At 46.0% G+C, this 20,187-nt stretch overlaps 2 protein-coding genes across 5 annotated transcripts in view; one reads left to right on the forward strand and one right to left on the reverse strand.

Annotated features, from left to right (window-relative positions):
* TTLL11 (tubulin tyrosine ligase like 11) overlaps window positions 1-16,941 on the reverse strand; it is a 56,255-nt gene extending 39,314 nt beyond the window's left edge. For 3 of the 4 annotated variants that reach the window (XR_014574461.1, XR_014574462.1, XM_083807476.1), the window contains exons 1-3: window positions 8,014-8,463; window positions 2,586-2,682; window positions 970-1,103 (exon numbers count right to left, since the gene is read on the reverse strand). Coding sequence is in view for 1 of the 4 variants with exons in the window: in XM_083807476.1 (XP_083663602.1) it covers window positions 970-1,103; window positions 2,586-2,682; window positions 8,014-8,448 (666 nt within the window). In the remaining 3 variants the exon portion in view is untranslated. Of the gene's footprint in view, window positions 1-969; window positions 1,104-2,585; window positions 2,683-8,013; window positions 8,464-16,146; window positions 16,256-16,406 lie in introns of those variants that run through there. The other variant, XR_014574460.1, reaches the window with a different exon arrangement.
* Window positions 16,942-17,164: 223 nt separating this feature from the next.
* LOC310884920 (carboxyl-terminal PDZ ligand of neuronal nitric oxide synthase protein-like) overlaps window positions 17,165-20,187 on the forward strand; it is a 31,772-nt gene continuing 28,749 nt past the window's right edge. Inside the window, exon 1 of the mRNA XM_083807477.1 lies at window positions 17,165-17,418. Within this exon, the coding sequence (XP_083663603.1) occupies window positions 17,314-17,418 (105 nt within the window). The 5' untranslated portion in view covers window positions 17,165-17,313. The remainder of the gene's footprint in view (window positions 17,419-20,187) is intronic.

Here is a 20,187-nt window from a genome sequence, read left to right on the forward strand (position 1 = left end):
TCACTTATCTACCTGTCATTTCTAAACTTGTTGGATAATTTACACTCCTTTTTACAAATTGGCCTTACATCTAAAGCAATAAAGCTGTGAAGTACTACTGGGATTTTATTCATTTTTACTGTTACCAGTAGCGCCACGGCAGTGACCCAGCACACTTGAGGAGTATATATTTAAAAGATAGATGTTCATGGATTTAATTGGATTGTGGGTATGGTAATTATCTAGAAAGTAACATACAGACTTCATTAGACTTCTGTGCTGTATCTTCTTCTCTCACTTTGCCAAGCAAAGGATACTGTAGAATACAAGAATGCACTGGGCAAGTCAGATGAGGCTAAAACAAGCACATGTAATTTTAAAACTATTCGTAATAATAGGACCGAGCACCAACACACAGCACTTTTTTATCCTCGGAAAAAAAGCTGAATAAGCATGGCATTTTATCACATTCTGAATAATTAAACAAAGAAACAGCTTGACGAGATTTAAACAAGTATCTACTCAGGAAGGTACGAGTATATTTAACAACAAACTACAAAACTTTGTTTTGAAGAATTTAGATGAAATGGACAGGATGGACAAGGAACACTTCATCAGTAATGAACCTGATGAGATAGCACATTCCACACACTACTGTGCTGAAACTCCTTTAGTCCTTTTACACTCAGTGGAATATGCAGGGAAAGGGATTATGTTTCTATCATCTAATTTCCAGACAACTCTTCTGGTATTGCAGAGAAGCTTTTTTTTTTTTTAATTTTTTTTCCTAGAACATAATCAAAAGCAGTTCATCCTGACTATGTCTGATCTCAAGCAAATTGAAAAAATACCATAAGTAGCACCTAAGTGTGATTTTAGATAATCTGGTATGTATGAAAAACTTACGAATGACATGGTGACAACAAGTATATGATGTCTATGGCAACATCCAACAAGTTATATGTATCGTTCTCAGTAAAAGTAATCTACCTCATCCACAAAGAGGGGAAATTCTTCTGGCAGAATCCAGGATCGAGGATAGAAGTTATATTCTACAGGAAACAGATCTTGCATTGTTCTCACTGCCCGACTCAGTGTAATTTTACGTACCATCTCTGTCATGCCTGGGAAAAATAACAGACAGTATTTAAGAGTGATGAGGAATCCACACTGAAGTCTCATCCTGAAAGTAAATTGTCGCATCATTACTCACCCTACTGGTAGGCACTACAGCCACTGCTTTCAATAAAGCTGAAAACCTTTCCAAGTTTTTAATCTGACAAAATACCTGTAGCATTTTCCTGACACATTACCTATTATATTACCATATCACGCAAGAAAAAGATCAATTTGATTCTCCAAAACTTAGAATAAAGAGAGGGAAAGCTCTAGTCCCATAGCAACTTCTGTCTTTGCTACAATCCAAAATTACAGCCCTAGCCTGCTAATATTCCAGGAATAGGAAACAATGTCACTTAAATATAACCTACCACTTTGTGTTTACTTCCCACTCCTTTATGTAACTGTATCAGAAAGAACAGGCTGCTCTGTGAGCAGCAGAACTTACAAAGCCTGCTTTCTGCAGCTTTCAATCTCATGCTTGGATCTCCCAGGACTGGAGCATTCCAGGTTATTCTCCTGTGTTGATTGCATGCTTTTAAACATTACAACTAGGTCATGCTGCAGCTTCTGTCTCTGCGAGAGCAGAATGTGTGGGCTTTCTTCACCCTTCTTCAATAGAAGGAAGTCAGTAAAATCCAGCATCAAGTTAGAGCAACATTCCCGGAAACCACTTCTAGTTCTGAAGGACTCCGTGTTTCTTGACTGCTGTGCACTCCATTCACTCACCATGAGAACCCACAACACAGAGGTAACACTGAGATTTAAACCCCCAGAAAACTATACCATTTCCTATTTGAATGTGAACTGCTCATAGACAGGAGAAAGTTAAGGTAAATAGAGCATCAAGTTCAATATCCGAGGTTTCTTATTCTCACAGCATACTAACAGCAGCAGTAAATCTGAAGTAAAGCGCTTAGATAAGTCAATACCTAAGCTCCTTGCTCTTATTTAGAGAGATTTCAACAGAGATTAAACAACAAAAAAGGGAGTTTAAAAAAAGTAGAATAGTCATAATAAGATGAGGGCTGGCAAGAACTCTTCAATATTAAAAATCCATTTGAGTAGCTCTGCTTTGAGCTTCTTTCTGAGCTAGACCAAAGTATGAAGCAAAATAGATTCTTTCCAATCTGAAAAAAAAAATAAATCCAAGGATACAGCACCACTATCAATTATGCTATCAATAATTGCATAGTTAGTCCACTTAAATCATAACCTAAGACTTTTTTTCCCCCCTAAATTCATATATGAATATATTCTTTTAATTAAAACCTCTTCCTCTGTATAACAAACTTCAGTTCACAAATCGCTTAAGGTACGCATTCTGGTATTCACACCCCCCTAAGCAGATTTCACCTACCAAAAATAATATGCTAAAAATACTATCAGCTGGTTAGGCAGATGACTCTCACAGAAAATAGTAAGCCCAATAACAATTAATCATGTTTTGTAAGCACTTGTTCAAAATAGAAACATAAATAAGGTACCTGGAAACTTGTTGACTTGACCTGAGAATATATCATTATCGTGAAATGACACCCCGTGCCAATAGATATCGCATGGCAAGCGTCTGCCAAAAGGAAACTGGAAAAGAGAAGGAGACAAGTTTTGAAGCAAACTGGCAATACTCATTCATTCCTTATTTTTCTAAATGCTCATATTACATACAAATCATTCAAGAATAGTACTCTGTCAATTGAAACATGCTCTGTATTGTGGTTGCAAAACTAAGAACATTTTTATCAGTTCAAGGCAGTTAAGTTCAAGATGTTGAATGGGAAAAGGCTTATAGAAGCAGAAAAAACAACTGCTGAGGCACAGGATCTATCTGAGAAATTTAGAGCTTGTTATCAACAACAATTAAGGCATGACTCACTTGTAATTTGAAATACTATTACAGGGAATAAAGTTCATTAAGAAGCACTTAATTCCAGCACACGAAGGCGGCAATAGCAAATGGCTACAACTGGGAAATAAACAAAACCTGATAATGCTTTTTGCTTTGTTTTCCTTCCCAGTTTAAGGGGTGATAAGCAACCATCGAGGGAAAAAAGTCACCAGAGGTTACGAATGAATTGTCATACTGCCAGTTACTAAGTTCTATTCTAAAATATATCACAATTTAGTACAAGCAATCCCGTGGCTTCTATTTCGTGCCCTCCCCTACAGCTCGGTAATCCAAATCCCTTTTCACAGGTTGCACCCACACCAGCGGTGGCCTCGTCCCCACCGCGTGCGGCACCTCCACGTGCTGCAAGCCTCGCACGAGCAGGAGACATCACTGCTCCCTATTTCGGGGGACAGCCGTAGCCAGTTAGCAATGGTGTCGTAAAGTAATAGTAAGTTGCAACTGCCACGGCCTTCCTGAGCAAGCAGGTTTACATTGGTGTCCAAGCTGCAGTAAATTGAAAATGGATATTCAAGGCGTTATCTATCTCTCTATATATATTTGATTATACGTATTCATACAGTATTAATTACACGCTATTAGTAGCTGAAAGGAATTAAAAGAAAAGCTTACAATTCAACTAATCGTTTGTTGAGCTTTCAACTGGCAAGGACTAAGGCAATTATTTCAACTGCATTAAGTATTCCAGGAACTTAAGAGCTTCTTTTCCCATTCACACAATATTTCATCATAAATGGTAAAATTGTAGAGCCAGCTTTCTGCTATCAGAAAGTTCAGTGTTTTTCACCTGAAGAGCCCTCAAACAGCATGGGCAATTACTGATAGCAAGTTTCTAACAGTAATAGCTAAAAAAAGCCACCAGCAGTAAAAACAAATGCCCTATATATATTAGCAGTTCCAACTACCTAAAGCAAAAAAAAAAATCACTAATAAAAATCAAACATTTACAAGCTTGTTATGATAATAGTGGTTAGTTTTGTGTAAAAACAGGTACCCTTATTTCTCCTGCTGGTTCTCTTAGACATAGTCCCTTTATTCAAAGGAACCAAAACCCAAGTGACTTTATCTGCAACCCCGTGCAGATGCCGTTAATTACCACATGGAGCGCGTTCACAGGAGCCTGCCCTGTTATTAGGTTCCATCTTCTACAAATGAACAGGCTATACTTCTGACCACAGCACTTTCAGGATACACAAAAAAAGAAACTTATAAAGCTTTTGAATGCATTACTTCCTTCATTTGCTACTTTAATTAAAATTCCAGTTTCGGTGAATAGCTTTGAAAAATTAATCTCAAGTGCTAATTTAGCAATACATCTTTTCTCTATTTCCTTACTCCTAAGGACGAAATACCCCAAAAAGCAGAGCTAGAGGATTCTTCACTTATTCCATTATTATTCAGCCTGCAAAAACTGTTTTTGTACATGTGAAAATTAATTCTGTTAGGCTCTGAAAGACAATCAGTGGCCTTAACCTTTCCACAGGTACCTCCAGAATACAGATTTTGTGTTAGGTCTCACACTATCCTTCCCACTAAAACCTGAGCAACTTATTTATTTATTAAATGAAATGGAAATGAAAGGAACAAAATTTGCATTTATATAACACCTTTCATCTATGGAGGATATCAAAGCACTTTACAAACACTGCACAGAAATCACTTCACAACAGATGAAGAGTAAGCACCTCTGGACTGGAAAGCGGAAGCCATTTCAGCCCAGAATCAGCAATTCAGATAGCTCAGCAACTTCTCTACTTCTGACATATCAAGATTATTTGGATTTATCCAACAATAGGATCAAATTCATCTCCTGGATATGCTGGAAAGGATTCTTTATCGTCTGCACTATACTTTTACATGAGAATACTGTCTGGAAAGGAATGAACAAGTCAGGTTTTTTGGCTCGCTGCAGTGCTTGGCAGATATGAATTAATCTTGCTGGGGTAAAACGGACCTTCTGCCACCTCCCCAGCTTCTGGCCGATGGCAAAAGCAGGGTGCAGGCAGCCCGAGGACTTGGGGTGCTCACCGCTGCCAGGGGACAGAGCTAAAAAATGTGACCGAAGCCATCCCTGCCTCCGTCTGCCTGCTCAGCCTGGTCCTACAACCCGTCGCTGCAACCAACCACCAACCCTTCAAAGAACTCATCTAAAGTCTTTTTTGTTCAGAGCTGGGGCATTTGTCGGAAAAGACAAACAGGAGGCCACAAAGTGAAGTGTTTTCACAGCTTTGACACAATTAATAATCAATCACAGTCAAATTGTCTGACAGGTCATTTCTACCTTTTGATTGGAAGCCAATAACTTAAATTGTCTCGTGGGTCACATCAGTCTGTTCCATCACATTTAATGACAAGTTAAATGACTCGTCTTCTAGTCAGCTTCTCCTAGCATAAAATTTCAAACTATTTTATGCCTCTGTGCAGCTACTGAACAGCAAGACAAATGAAACGCTTGATGTTGGGACAGTTGATGCCTGACACATCTGCTTCTTCCATTTTCCTAGTAATTGAAAGCTAGCCAAATAAAATAATTTATTAAGCAATGAATAAACTCAGGATGCAAGCTCAATTTGTGCCCATTATTGCATTTGGCATATCATGTTCATTTAAAGAATCTGACACACTAAATCAGATCGTCCAATCTAGCAATACCAGTAATTGCTTCGCTGGCATGCCCATTAACGTTCTGCAATGCTTTTTAAAAGGTCCACCCTGTACGTGGATAAACTGCTCACCGGTATTAGCCACGCTTAGTCTTTTTTTTCCTATACTGGCATTTAACACTAATATAATCAGGGAGAATACTGCAACTACAGCCTGCTACTGAAACAAAGCCCTTCTGGCAAGTCAAGGGAACCACAGAAAGGAAATTTCAGGATGTACAACTTCAAACAAAAGCCTGCATGACGCTGACATAATGCTATCCATCGGACAGAAAAAGCTATCAGTGAAAAGTAGTCCACTTTAAAAGCCTCGTATAACACCTGCCCAAGAAAACATTCAAGGCAACACATCCAGCAGCAAACATACAGAACAGAAACAAAGTGAAAGCAGCAACGGGAAAGAATGTAAGACGTGGTGAGAGAGAAGGGCCAAATATACCAAATCAAAGCCCAAAATGCAAACAACTGGAGTGTTTGCACTCCACAACACAACAACTCTGCAAACAACAGAGTGAAAAAGAGTGAAATACCAGCCCCTAAACCATTGGTATTTCAATATACACATTTCATTAATACCTCTAAGATTTTTTTTCACGTTATTTTTAAGGACCATTCAAGAAACTATGTGCGTTCCCTCCTCCAGTCCTGCTGTAACAGTGACCCTGTTTCCAAGGCTCTTTGGACATCAGTGATAATTATTTGAACACCACAGTGCTATTTTGCTAAGTATTTGAAAGGAAAAGCATTCAAAATGTTATGCAAGTTCACCCAAAGAGGTTTCCCTGAATTTCTCTTCTTAAAGTCATTTATTTTTCTCTTCAAATCTAAACCAGATCTTGCCTACCAATTCCCTGCATCTGCTGAAGTCTGCTACCTTGAAGTCAATAGTCTGTCTTACTCCCGTGCTAGATTTTCATCCTCCTGTTTTCCACAATGCAAACAGTACTAGCTAGGAGACGTCGCTAATACTTCCCCTTTCGGTACGCCTGGGGGGATCTAAAAACTGATCTGACGCATACATTGATATGAGAAAATTGACAAAAGATAACGTCACGTTCATACCTGTTGAACTCTTTACTATAATAAGCTGAAAATCCTACAGAAATATACTGCAGGGACTTGTTTGAGAGGGATGAATTATTAGCCACCTCAATGGCACAGCCAGATGTCCCACAATTCCGTACCTGGTCATTTCTTTATTAGGAGTAAGAAAAGGCCACAGGGGGAAGCAACAGACTAAATGAAAAATATTGACCATACTAACGGATGGAGGAGAAAGAGTATTGAGGGAGGCAGTAAACAGAAAAAGATTAAGTGATGCCAGAAGCAATCGCGGTTGTGGGATACAGAGCAGGAAGGAGAACGCCGATAATGCAGCGCGGATATTCTGGAGGAACAAGAGCACGTGAAACAAGTCAGCCTGTAGGATGGCCCACCGCACCTGGAAAATCCAAGGGGTGAGGTACACCAAATGGTAAAATCTCAGGAATCAAGACAAAATTAAAACAGTGACTATGGCTCATTACCAACAGAATCGACAAGGCTAACATAAAGCAGTAACTCAGAAACACAAGAACGGTACCATACACCCTGAGCATAAAAACTTAGCCAATAAGAACTGCAAAGAAAAATTAAATGTGAAGTGCCCCTTGTTCTGCACGACAGTTAGCACGACGTGGAGCAGAGCTGCTGACAGACCCCCGCGGGTGCACCGGGCAGAAGCGAGGTAACCGCACCGGGCTGGGGCTTCCTCCTCTGGGGCTCAACTCTGCACTGAGAGCAGCAGGGAACTGGACAGAGCTCCTGAAGCTTTTAACTCTGAAGTTAAGAACAACACAGAATGCATTGCCCGCCCCAAGTCTGTACAGATTTTCTTTATAAAGCATCAGGTGCAAAGAAATATCGGTGTCTGGTGAGCCCGGGGAAGGAGGGGGAGGCAAAAGGCAGAAGCGGGGAGCCCAAGGGCAGCTCCGAGGGGCAGGTGTGCCACCGACCACGCCGCTGCACAGAGGAACATTGCTCCCTCGGATCTCGGCCCTCTGCTTCGCTTCCCTCTTCCAAAAGGATTACAAGCACCCTTTTCTTAGCAAAGCTCCTAGAAATGCTCCCAGAAAACCATCTGTTTCTGTAAAGGTATTTATAAAGCTGCTGCGGAAAGCTGCCCTTCGCCCTCGGAGAACAATTTAGCACCTGTGACACAACACCCAGCAGAAATCTCTTCAGGGCTTACACGAGGAGTTTAAAACCACCAGTTTTGCCCCAGCTCGCCTCTTCCCGTGCCTTCGCCGCCCCCCCCCCGCTCCCCGCCGGGCCGGGCCCCGGCCGCAGCCCCCCAGCGCCCACCTCCCTCCAGCGCAGCTGCCTCAGGCTGATCTTCAGCGCCTCCAGCGACGTCTTGGCCTTGGAGCTGTCCACCGTGACGCGGGGCCGCCGCCGCCCGCCTCGGCCCCCTCCCGCCTCCGCTCCGCGCCCGCCCGAGGCCCGCCCGCGGCACGGCCCCGCTGCCTCCCGCTCCTCCTCGTCCTCCTCCCGCCGGGCGGGCAGGGCCGGGGACCCCGGGGCCTCCGTCGCCTCCCGGGCTGAGGCGGAACCCCCGGTCCCGCTCCCGGCCGCCTCCATCCCGAGCCGCCGCCGTCGCCTCGGCCCGGCCCCGGGCCCCGGCCCGCCCCCGCGCGTTGCCATGGCGACGCCGACGCCCGGGCGGGCGGGGCGGCGGACGGAGCGCGCGAGGGGCCAGCCGCCGCCGGTGCGGCGACGTCGCGACGCCGCCTCCGCCATGTTGGGAGCGGGCAGGGGCCGCCCGCCCTTGCCGGGGAGGCCATTTCGGAAAGGGGCGGGGCGCGGCGGCCATGTTGGAAGCGGGCGGCGGAGGCCGTCAGCCGGCGCCTGTCAGCCGTGGGGCTGCGGGGCTGGCACGTCCCCTGTCCCGGTCAGTGCGGGCGGGCGGCGCCCACGTCCCCTTACACCGAGATAAATCAGGGATTTTCTGCTGTGAGCTGCCACTGGGCATCGGCCCCTTTTCCTTGTCCTTGTCCGGTGATACCCAGCTTGCTGCCCTGGACTGATGGCCACTGTATGATTAAATAGTTTCTGTATCTACCCGAATTATTTGTACTGAAAGCTGCCTGGAGAAGCTGCTCTGGAGGTGTATGGCTGGCAGACCGACACTGGGCCTGTTGCTCGGGCACACGCTGCCTGAATGGCTCTGCAGCCCCAAATCCGCAGGGTTTGTACTGGAAACACCTCCCAGGGCTCCTGCGCTCAGGGTGCGTTCAGTGCTGCACGACTTCGGCTGAATACCGTGCTCCTGGAGTCACTCGAAAGAGCCATCTCTGTATTTAAACACGCTCCTACATTGCTGGAGGGAATCAAAAGCACAGCGAGAAAACACAAAAAAACGATTTGTCGTTTACAGTGCCAATAACTAACAATAGTACGTGCAGTTGTGTGAACCCCGCATAGTATTAATTTACCAGACACGATTAATCTGAGAACACGCGAGTGAACGGCCCGGTGTCCCGAAGGACAGCAAAACACAGAGACGGGCAACGCCAGAAGCGGGACGGGGCCAGGAGGCTGCGTGGGGCCGGCTCGGGCAGGAGGTGGCGCTGCGCCCCCTGGAATGGGGCTCGAGGGGGGGGACAGAGCCGGGAATTACCCGCATCCCGTGACATTGCTGTCCCTAGACTCGTTTTCTCGATCTGTAGAAAGGGCAGGACTGAAACAGTATGTCAGGGGGACAAAAATCACTTGAATGAAAGCTAAACTTAAATAAATGCAGCAGAATTTGGGACTTCCAGTTAGCTATGAGTTAAAATAGAAATGTCATGTCAGGAGGATTAAGCTCCTGACTCGGGAACTCCAAAGACCAGGATGAGAGGTGCACGTATCTTTTACCTGCTCGACCAGGTTTAGAAACATCTGGATTAATGTCTCGCTCTCATCTCATGCTTCCCGGTAATTTTACAGAAATCAAGGCACAGCGTCACTCCCTGTCACAGGACATGCGGACCCTTTTCCACAAATCATCAGCAGTTTACAAGAAAGTTTGTTCACCCAGATACTCTCTAACAGCCAACTAGAGCATCAGCTGCATTCCTAACAGTGCCTGTGTTTTTTCAGTGCCTCGCCTATCTTCTGCCATTCACCCTTGTAGGCAAAGAAACTAATTAATTCATTATTTACAACATTGTGTCTTACAATGTGACGTGACCAGGAAAGTGAGATCACAGCTCGCTCTTGCTTGCTCTCTGGTTGATATTAAATGACGTGCTTTTTTTATAGCTGAGACAATTCATAATTGAAAAGTTGGGAGCATTTCACTGTGCCAACAGGAGCTCGGCGGGGCTATAACTTCAGCAGCGAAGGTCTGTCCGGCGATTGCCTTTTCTGCGTGCTTCAAAAAACACTGTTTAAGGGCACATCCTGGCTGTCTCACCAACCACCACCAGATGGGAGCAACTGTTGGTGTCTGCCAACAAGAGTGTGATTTAAGGTGGTGACCCGACTCAGGCTGCCTCTGATTTTACTGCCAGGCTCCTGGATGAACACTTTTAAAAACGTATTTTAGAGATTTATCATCACCAATGCCAGCAGTGCTGAAGGAAAGCCAGGGAAATAGTTAAGATGGGTCAAGGCACTATGAGACTTTGGAGCACGGGAAATCCCAAACTAAATGATTGCAAAGGAAAAATATTTGTGTATCTAATTATTACATATCCACATTTCTTATAGCCTAATAAGGTACTAGTGCTTTCTCTATCAGAACAGCTGTAATACATCAGATACCTGGTTTGCAGTGTGTAGTATGGATAAAACCTTCATTTCATGTTGAGATAAATAGGGATGGTCTGCGGTGTACAGCATGAAGCCTGACTGTGCATGATACTTGGGTACTGCAAGGTCGGGGAGTAAAGTATAGGTTGAGTAGTAATGAGCTAGCAAGGTAATTCAAAGGGGGAGTGTATCCTGCTGAAAACTGCAAGCTGGATCTACCAGCAAAAGGACTCTTCGTTCATTTGCAGGATATTCTCACTGAAAGCCTAACTCTGAATATTACACTTTTGCAGTCAGTAAATTGAGCAGTATGGGCTTCTCATCATGACGATGCTGATCCAAGCACCTCTCATACTGAAGACGAACCATACTGCCAACCTGTGGTATACCAAATTCATGAATCAGACATGGGAGCACACTAAGCTTATGAGTTTAATAGGTCGCAATGTTTTTCTTAAACTGTGAATTTGAGTTCTAGTAAGCTTTTTTGTTGCTGAGTCTGGATCAAAATTTCTAGCGTTTCTCTAGCATTGTAAGAACAATAAATGTATTCTTTTCTATATTTTTCTTTTTTTTTTTTAAAGATAGCCCAGACAAGTAAAACATTAAGTGGCACATAATGTGTAAAACGAACATACAATCTTTTTAAAATATCATATAAAACTGGGCTCCTGCCAGTCACAAAGTAAGAATTACTTGCAGAAATACTCTAGCATACCGTTTTGAAAAAGAACACATTCTTTGAGCTCCTGTATAAAAACAAGTTACTCATTGAGAACTATCCATCCATTTCTGAAGCTTATAGTTCCTTTTGCAATAAAGGTGAGTATCTTCTGTCAATTGTACTTTTGCAAATCAATAGGAAAGCAATGTTTTATAAAATGAAATGTCAGAAGAAAACATATCTAGTAAACAGACTTGGAAAACGTCGGTGTTGTTATTATGCTTCTCAGACTGGGTTTAAAATTGTTTACATCAACCTATGCTTCCAATATTTATGTTAGACCACTGCAGATTTGTGGTTGACCTACATATGCAAACAAAACATTTGCTGCATATTTGGGGAGGGGGGATTTGCATGACAGAAGATGATGAAAATATGCATAATTGTAGATGACATTTTTCATTCCCGAATCCTGCTGCACAGAACTTTGGAACTGGCCATGCATGAAAGAGGCTTGCAATTCTAATGGGCAGATTTCCTGGCTATGCTACAAAGCTGAACCATGAAGACCTTAAGCTTCTGTTTCTTCTTGAGAGACACAAATCTGCTATAATCATCTAACGAAGCAGACCCTGTACTTGCAGAGAACACATGACGCTGACTGAGGAGGACTGAAAGAACGACGCTGGGGTAGCCTGTTCCACATGTCACTTTTGAGTTCACATCATATGGCACCTTCAGAGACTCACTGAAAGATTTTGCTTGTGATTTTTTCCTTGTTTTCTTCAAATCCCTGATACGGCAGAGGGTAACATCACACAATTTCAGTTAACAGTACCTTGCCTCCACATTTCACCACCCAGCACCATTTATAGGATGTGGTTTGTGCCTCCAGGCTTAGCTGGTTAAACAAAGATTTTACTTTATCACCCAATGATCATAAACGATAGAGAGTTATCTGATGTAGGAGTAACTGCAGGACAAAATATGTTTCTGAATAACCTTTTCCTACCATTTCTTCCCCCTTTATTTTGATAATTTACTTATACAAAAAAGTTAAGCAGATATTCTGATTTGTTCCCAATGTTTATGTTAAACTGAAGGTCCAGACCAATTCATTTAAATGAAGGTTGGGCACCTGCATTGTTTGGAATAGAATTCTCTACCTCTCTTTGCTTCCAGATCTTCTTTTTCACTAGGGGAGAGGACAGCTTCCGAGAACAGAGGGAAAAACACATACATAACCCTCTGACCTCGCAGTAGCTTTGTAAGACAACACTTCATGGCCTTGGAGATCTCCCGACATGCTGTTCCCCTTAAGTCTCTGTCTTAACTTTTGATCAGTGTTTTAAGATATCAAGAAAAGCCAACAAGCCTTGCTGTGTGGTAATGCTGTTTAATTTTGCTTCCCTTGAGTAAAGGAGGTGACTGTGAAGGAAGTAGAACACATCTGAAATTTTAGAAATCCAAAAGCAATATACATTTTTTTTGCCTCCACTAGCAGAGCATGTTGTTCCTATAATAGCCTCTCCTCCCTTGTCTCCACATCAGCTCATCCTGCTCTGTAGAAGGAGGGGACAGAAGCTGGTTGTTAGTATTACGTACAGAAATAACTCCCAAACTCTTAAACAACTATTATACACAACTGAGCTAAAATCCAAAGTCACTGAACTTAGTGAAAAGCTTTATTGCTTTGCTGCAAGCTCGGATGATTCACCTGTATTCTTTCTGTACTGTAAAGCCATCAGTAAGTCAGTTATGTCCCTTTGGTTTTAATCTATTAACTTTTACTGCAGTAACTGCCGATTCTCAGTAACTATAAAGTGGGCATACTTTGCTTCATTTTGTCCCTTTATTAAATGTAAGCAGCATTTTTCTGTATTCAAGCGAATACACATCTGCTGAAGATTGGCAAGTGAATTCAGCTGCTATATCTCACGGGGCTGTGCACTGGCACACTGGAAGTCTGCTACCATGAAAGTACACCAGAGACTTCGCTGTAAAAATTGCAGCAGAACAAGTATTAATAATGCTAATAAAAATGGCATGACAAAACCAGATCTGCTAAGATAGTAAACTTGTAGAGATCTCTCAGATCTTACGAGTATGATATGGATGTGATTTCCCATAACGGAGCTTTTATCTGCCGTTACTGGATGTCTGTCCTGGTTCCAGTTAGGACAGAGTTAAGTAGCTCATAGTAGCTGGTAGGGTGCTATGTTTTGGATTAGGATGAGAAGAGCGCTGATAACATGCTGATGTTTTAATTGTTGCAGAGCAGTGTTTACACCAGGCCAAGGACTTTTCGGCTTCTTGCTCTGTCCTGCCAGCGAGCAGGCTGGGGGTGCAGCAGGAGCTGGGAGGGGACAGACCCAGGACAGCTGACCCAAACTGGCCAAAGGGGTATTCCATACCATCTGACGTCATGCTAAACAATATATAGGGGTGGCTGGCCGGGGTGGGGGGGGCCGGCTGCTCGGGAATAGGCTGGGCATCGGTCAGCGGGTGGTGAGCAATTGCATTGTGCATCACTTGTTTTCTTACACATTATTATTGTTAATACTATTACCATTATCACTATTATTATTATTATTGTTATTATTATTTTCCTGTCTTAATAAACCGTCTTTATCTCAACTCACAGGCTTCACTTTCCCGTTTCTCTCCCCCATCCCAGAGAGGGAGGGGGGAGGGTGAGCGAACGGCTGTGTGGTGTTTAGCTGCCAGCCGGGTTAAACCACAACAATGTCGGTGTGGTTGTTCTTCCTATGTCACATCTTATTTATCATTTAAAATCTTTGCAGTTCTGCAGAGCAGAAATAAGTGCTTAAAATGGTTAGCAAAAGGGAGGAAAATTTCTTGGCATCAAAACCAAATCTCCTGTGGAAAGCGTGCAGTGCCTCTGCAACTTCCCTATCTGAGTTGTGAAGGTGGGTTTTGGAAGAAACCTGACAGGATCGGATGGGAGCAACAGCGACCTTCCATGCAAATCAACCAAAGAAACAATTAAAGGACACGCTATAAATACCCACTACCTGATTTACATCACATTCAAGGTCCCTTCAAATAAGGAAACTATAAAGGAAGAGAGATTTCCATTTGGAGCGAATGTCGATGCAAAGAAACGTGCATGTGTAAGAGAAAGAGTAGGAAAGAAACCTTGGTAGCTGTGCCTGAAAAAGAAAGCTGATACAAACCTGCTCTCTGCAAGAACACTTGAAGCTATGAGCCAAGAAGCTGTCTTTGGTGCTTAACTCCCACCGTGTTCAGAGAAATAGGACTTTCTAAGTGTGCTTTGCACATCAAAGGAATAACTAGCTCAGTACCTCCATCTGATGCAAACACCCACTATGAAGTTTGGCTAACTGCTCATGTCAAGAAAGCGTAATGCTTGTAAGGGTTTGTTTATACTAAATCTGTGATGATATACTGTGTAACAGTTTAATTCCACATATTTGCCCAGTTTTATTATCCAGAAGGAAAGACACAGTTTTTCTTACCTGCAGTGGAGTCAGAGAATTTTCTTTGCCCAGCAAAGAAACAGAAAACTAATGGCTTCGTAAGTTTAGCAGCCTTCAGACTCAATTCTCAAACACAGATCCAAACCATTAACCTTAGAAGAGCTAAGCCCTATGAAGAGTTCATGGAAGTTAATGAACACGGAATATTAAACAACTCCATTCAATTGTGATATAACAGTCTGGCACTGCAAGCTTTATTAAATCACAATTGCCTTATTTTTCCCAGGATTCCTGTGAAATGTTTCCACCCTCCTACCCAAAGGATTTTATAATCTGCAGGATACTGGAGAGCACCAGAACTGAAATAAAAAGCCCATTTTTATTATTTCATCCTGTCTACCAGATTAAAAGATTTGACTCTCCCAAGCAAAGTCTACACGCTCCCACTCACATGAGAACGCTCTTGTGTCAATGGGAGGGAAATGAGGAGGAGCTTTCAGCAGCTCAGCACCATGACAGGTTCATGCATGCCTCAGTTAAAATGCAGTATTGCAGAATCAATGTTGAGACTCGCTAGTAGTGGCTGCGTTAGGCTTTCTTCTCTTACTGGTTGAGCTTCACTGGCGTTAGCATCAAAGGAAGCACAAGCACAGGCTGTGCCCAGATGACTGAGTGGCATCTCCTTCTCTTAGGGCTTAGGAGAACCAAGGACTGCACTTTGCTCCATCACTTCAAGGCCATTTCCACACAAAATCTAGGTTTTTCATTCAGGTCAACAGATATTTTTTTATATCAGTATTTCTACAAGATAAGTGCCATGAAAGGTTCTAAGTAGACAAAATCAACAGATAACTAAACCGATGTCTCTGCAAGTGAGATGTGTATCTAGGCTGATTTTGAGTTATGCTGAATGAAAGAGTGCATGTGGATATTTAAATATAAAGGTACTGTAACATTGTAACTTGGAATTAAAAAAAAAAAAAGCCTGTCTGGAAACAGAAAAACAGCACAGACGCTGGCCACAGAACTCATCCCAGCACAATGTCCACAGCGCCAGAATGAGCTGCTAATACCACAAAGTACTGGAACATGTAGACTCACAGTCAGTGAACCAACATTAATTTCTTGGACTTTTTCTCGCTCTCTTATTGTAAGTTTCTGGATTGTTGGCTCTTTTCCATCTCCCTTCTGACTTACCAGTCTTCAGAGATGCCAAGAAACTCAAGATGATTACTCTCATGAGTTGGAGACAGGGAATAGTGTGCTGTCCGCCTGTGGCCAAAATTTTCTCTCCTGCTAATGTTAAAGCCACACAAAAGGTGGTGTCCGGCAATGCCCAAGCATCCAGCTGGGTAGTTATTTGTATGAAAGTTAAAACTGATCGCTGAAAAAATAATTCTTAGGAAGCCAAATTAAATCAGTCAGAGCAAATATAAGCCTCATCCCCTTGGGTTCTACACAGTTTACATTTCTGAGCGTTCCTGTAAATGACAGAGAGCGCAGCTGTACTCACAGCTGGAAGGCAAGCCGTGGGTCCTGCCACCGAGCTGTGCACGGCCCCGCACCCATCCGTACCTGTGCTGGTGCCTGCTGAGAACGAGCTGCTCGGGCACGTCGGGCATCCCAGGGCGGCATCTGCGGGGGCTCTCCTGCGTGCCGGCAGTGCTGCACCACGAAGACAAAGCTGGGAAGAAAAGAACAGCCTAAGTGCACAGCAAAAGCCCCAAATCCTGGCAGTGTATCGAGTCGGTCAGTGGACATCAACTGTGCAGGCTTCTAACAGAGGGTGTGTGTTAATTACTAACAAAGCTAAGTCACATTAAAATGGGACATACATAATTGTTTTAGGCCATCATTTGTGCACAGAAGTTGCAGTGAGATCCTAGATCATTCTGTACAAAGTCTTTTTAGAATTTCTAACAAAGGGAGTGCAGCAGGTGCTGCTGAAATTATACAGCGTGACTTAAACTGTCAAAAAAAAAAAAAAAAGGCAAACAATTCAACTAGGACGAGCCTCCATCCTTAACCCTTCGTCTCACAGCACGGCTCCCAGCCAAGGCAACACCAGTGCCGGCTCCGAGGCGTGCTCTGGACACGGCCAAGGCTCCACACCGAGAGACAGGAGCTGGGGATCGCTGTGCGGGGACCGGCGGTGCTACCGCAGCGCTCCCCGGTGCTTCCAGGCACGCCGGGCCGGGGCAGCCCCCCACGGACAGAAACCCGGTCCGACAAAAGCACCATCGAAACTCCAGCCAGCTCCCCGCCGCTTTCGGGCAGGCAGAGGAACCCTTCCAGCGCCTCGGTGCGGCCTCCCCTTCCCCGAGCCGCTCGGGGCGAGCTCCGCGCCCGCCCGGCGGTGCCTCCACACCGGCTGCGGCCGGGGCGGGCCCCAGCGGGCCGGGTCCGGTGCCGGCGGCCGCCGCCCCCCGCATCACATGAGGGAACTTCGGGCCAATGGCGCTGCGGCGGGGGCCGGGGCCCCGCTCGGTGCCCGCGGACGCTCATTCAAAACGCGGCCGGGTTCGGGCACCGCCAGCCCAGCGCCGCCGCCTCCCCGTGCCCCGGCTGCCGCCCCGAGCCGCCGCGCAGCCGGGGGGCGCCGCCGCCGCCAGCCCCGGGGCTCCGCGGGGCCGGGCGCTGCCCGCCGGGCTGCCCCCCCCCGCCATGCCTCCCCCCCTCCCCACCGCCGCCGCCGCGGCCTGAGGCGCCCTCCCGCCCTCCCTCCCTGCCGCCGCCGCCGCGATGCCGGTGAAGAACCGGTACAACCTGGTGGACGATGGCTGCGACTCCCGCGTCCCGCTGCACAACGAGGAGGCCTTCCAGCACGGCATCCACTTCCAGGCCAAGGTGAGCCGCGGCACGGCCCCGCTCCCCCTGCCCGGGGCTGCGGGGACACCGCCTGTCGGAGCCCCCCCCCACGGCCCCGGCACCCAGGGGGCACCCCGCCCCCCCCCCCCCCCCCCCGCGGTGCTGGGCCCTGTTGCAGAGCCGGGCCCGCTGCCAGCCCGTCCTGCACCGAGCAGTCCCGGGGGGGGGAGGGATGGTCGAGGCCGGGGTCTCGCCGTGCCCCCCCCCCCCCCTCAGTTCTGCCCCCAGGGCGCCTCTGAGGTGCCCCCAGCCCCGCCACCCTGCAGCCGGGGGCCGGGCCTGAGGAAGCCTGAAGAAAGGTGCCAATGAACTATGAAAGCTTTACGCTTAATATCACAAACAGGTTCTTTTTTTTTTTTCTTTTTTTTCCATTGTTTAAGCTGTTTAATGCTTACAAGCCTCGTGTGCTTCATTTATGAACTGATGAGGAAAGACCCCTCCTGAGAGGGGCAGGTGCCAGCTGTACGCATCCTGGCTCAGGCTGGCTCTGCCCCGTCGCCGCGCAGGGTCCCGCTCCTGCCACGGCGAGGTGACGGCTCCCGACCCCCCTGGAAAGCAGCAGCTGCTACCTGCTGCTGAAAAGCACCTCGTTCCTTACCTTATTCCTTGTTCCATCTGACCTGACCCCTGCGTGAGAAGCTAGACATGGGAGGGCTTCGTTTAAATGCACGTGGTCTTGGGGTATCAGAAGGAAATACGGACATTGTCAGAAACTTCACACTGATCACGAAAGATGGTCTGGCACTGCACCACCACCGAGTGAGCAACTCAGTGGAATTGGCATTCTGTGGACAGTGCAGGGAATAGGTTTATAATTCGCCTGGCAAGAAGAATTGCATTTTGCTGGAGCAACTCTGGGGCTTTCTTCCCCTCTTTGCAGGTGGCCTAACACAGATTAGAAATGGAATTCACGCCTGCTGTCTCCTGAGCTGGAAAGAAGGGGAATGTATTCAAATAAAGCTTTGAAACATGGATTTTGTGCAGTCTGGTTTTCCTGCTAAATGAGCTGCAAGATTTAAATGGGATGTAAGGATGAATCTGAACAGACAGTTGATCACATCTTAAAAATCTCTCTTCCTTAGGGGAGAAAAACAATTAATCTTTGTTTCTTTTTTTAAGTTAACATTTGCTATACCACAAACTGTGCTGAGAACAAAAATCTTTTATTTTTAAAAGATGTGAACAGGCTGTACCTTTAACTGAGTGCAATGGGCTTCGTAAGAGTGACAGTTTTTGGCACCCAGAGCTATTCGGAGAGCGGATCGCTGCTGAAAGGCGTGTGGGTCTGAGATGGGGTGTGCATTACCTTAGTAACGTGCTCGCTCCGTTCTGTTCTTGTCTGCCTCTTCCAATGAGGACACTCACAGTGGGCACATCAGGCAGCTGCAGCGCAGGATGGCAAGGCTGCAGCAAGCAGCCAGGTGTCTGACACCAGGCAATCTCCCTGGCCACTTAGTCTCTAATCTCCGCATACCAAACCATATTGCTTGCCCTATAATCTTCAGGGACAAATGTCACAAGGTCAGAAATGGGAACTGAATGTGGAAAGGTGGCTGCGTGCACAGGAGCACAAGCACCTCAGCTCTGCTAAAGCAGGGAGTTTGGGAGAACCTCGCGTGGCTCTGCTGTCACCAGCTCTCTTCCTGCCCCACCTGTGAATCCGCCCTCGGCAGGGTGGCCCGTTCCCGTGCAGCTCTGCTCTGTGCAGACAAAAGCCCATTGGGAGTACTCATGACCACACCGATGGCCGCCTCAGAGAACAAGATGCTTGCAAACAAACAGGCGTAGCTCTTGGGAGACACTGACGTGCCCTTGCAGTGAGGGCAGAGGGAAATCCTGGCTCCTCTCTCCCTTCCCCGCTGCTCTCCAGCTCTCTGGCTGGAGTGGTTTGGCTCTCCTGTGGTTTACCAGAGGACACGCCTGAAGTTGCTGCTCTTAAAAATGCCATTTTGCAAAGGCATTTACAGAAACATCAGAAAGAACAGATGACCTTTCAGATCGCTTGCGGTGTTTATTTCAAGGCAGATAAAAGACCAGTAAATACCGAGCCAGGAGAACTCATCTCTGAAAAGCTCTATTATGCATAAGTTTTCAGGATAAAATCCATTGCAAGCTGCAAATGTTATAGCAGAGAAATTAACACAGAACTGTGTCAGTAACAGTGACAGCTCTGTGGCTGCTCTCAAGGAAGTATTTGGTCTCTGTTCATAGCTGTTATCACATTAAGTGTTTGCAGGGTTCTCCTGACTGGCTGCCCCCTTTTTCCTCCCCCCGTCTCAGCAGAACAAACTCCAAAAAAAAAAAAAAAAAAAACAAAACTTGGAGCCAAACATGACTCATGAACCAAGCTCTCAAAATGGGGACTAAGCTTTGTCACCTGCCCTCTGTCCCGACAGACCCCCCTGGGAAAACACCAGTGCCAAGCTCCTCGTTCTGCACCAGCCCCTGCTGTCGGATGAGGACCCTTGTCCCCACACCACTCACCCTCGTGCTCAGGCAGCATCTCCCTGCCCTGGACACGTGAAGTCTCTCCTCAGCAGAGCACTGACAGCACGGGAGAACAGGCCGCCAGCTTGCAGAGAGCTGTAGGTGTTGGGGGCCTGGCGGCCACCCCCTGCCTCACCTTTCAGCCCCGCAGCAAGGGGTGCTGCTGCCCTGCTAGGACTCGATGCTCGGGTGTAAATCTTGGGTGCCACAGGCGGCTGCTATGGCATCGGTGCCGGCTCACCCAGCAGCTTGGTTGGGATT

The sequence above is a fragment of the Anser anser genome (assembly GCF_964211835.1).
Source record: "Anser anser genome assembly, chromosome: 21".
NCBI lineage: Eukaryota > Metazoa > Chordata > Aves > Anseriformes > Anatidae > Anser > Anser anser.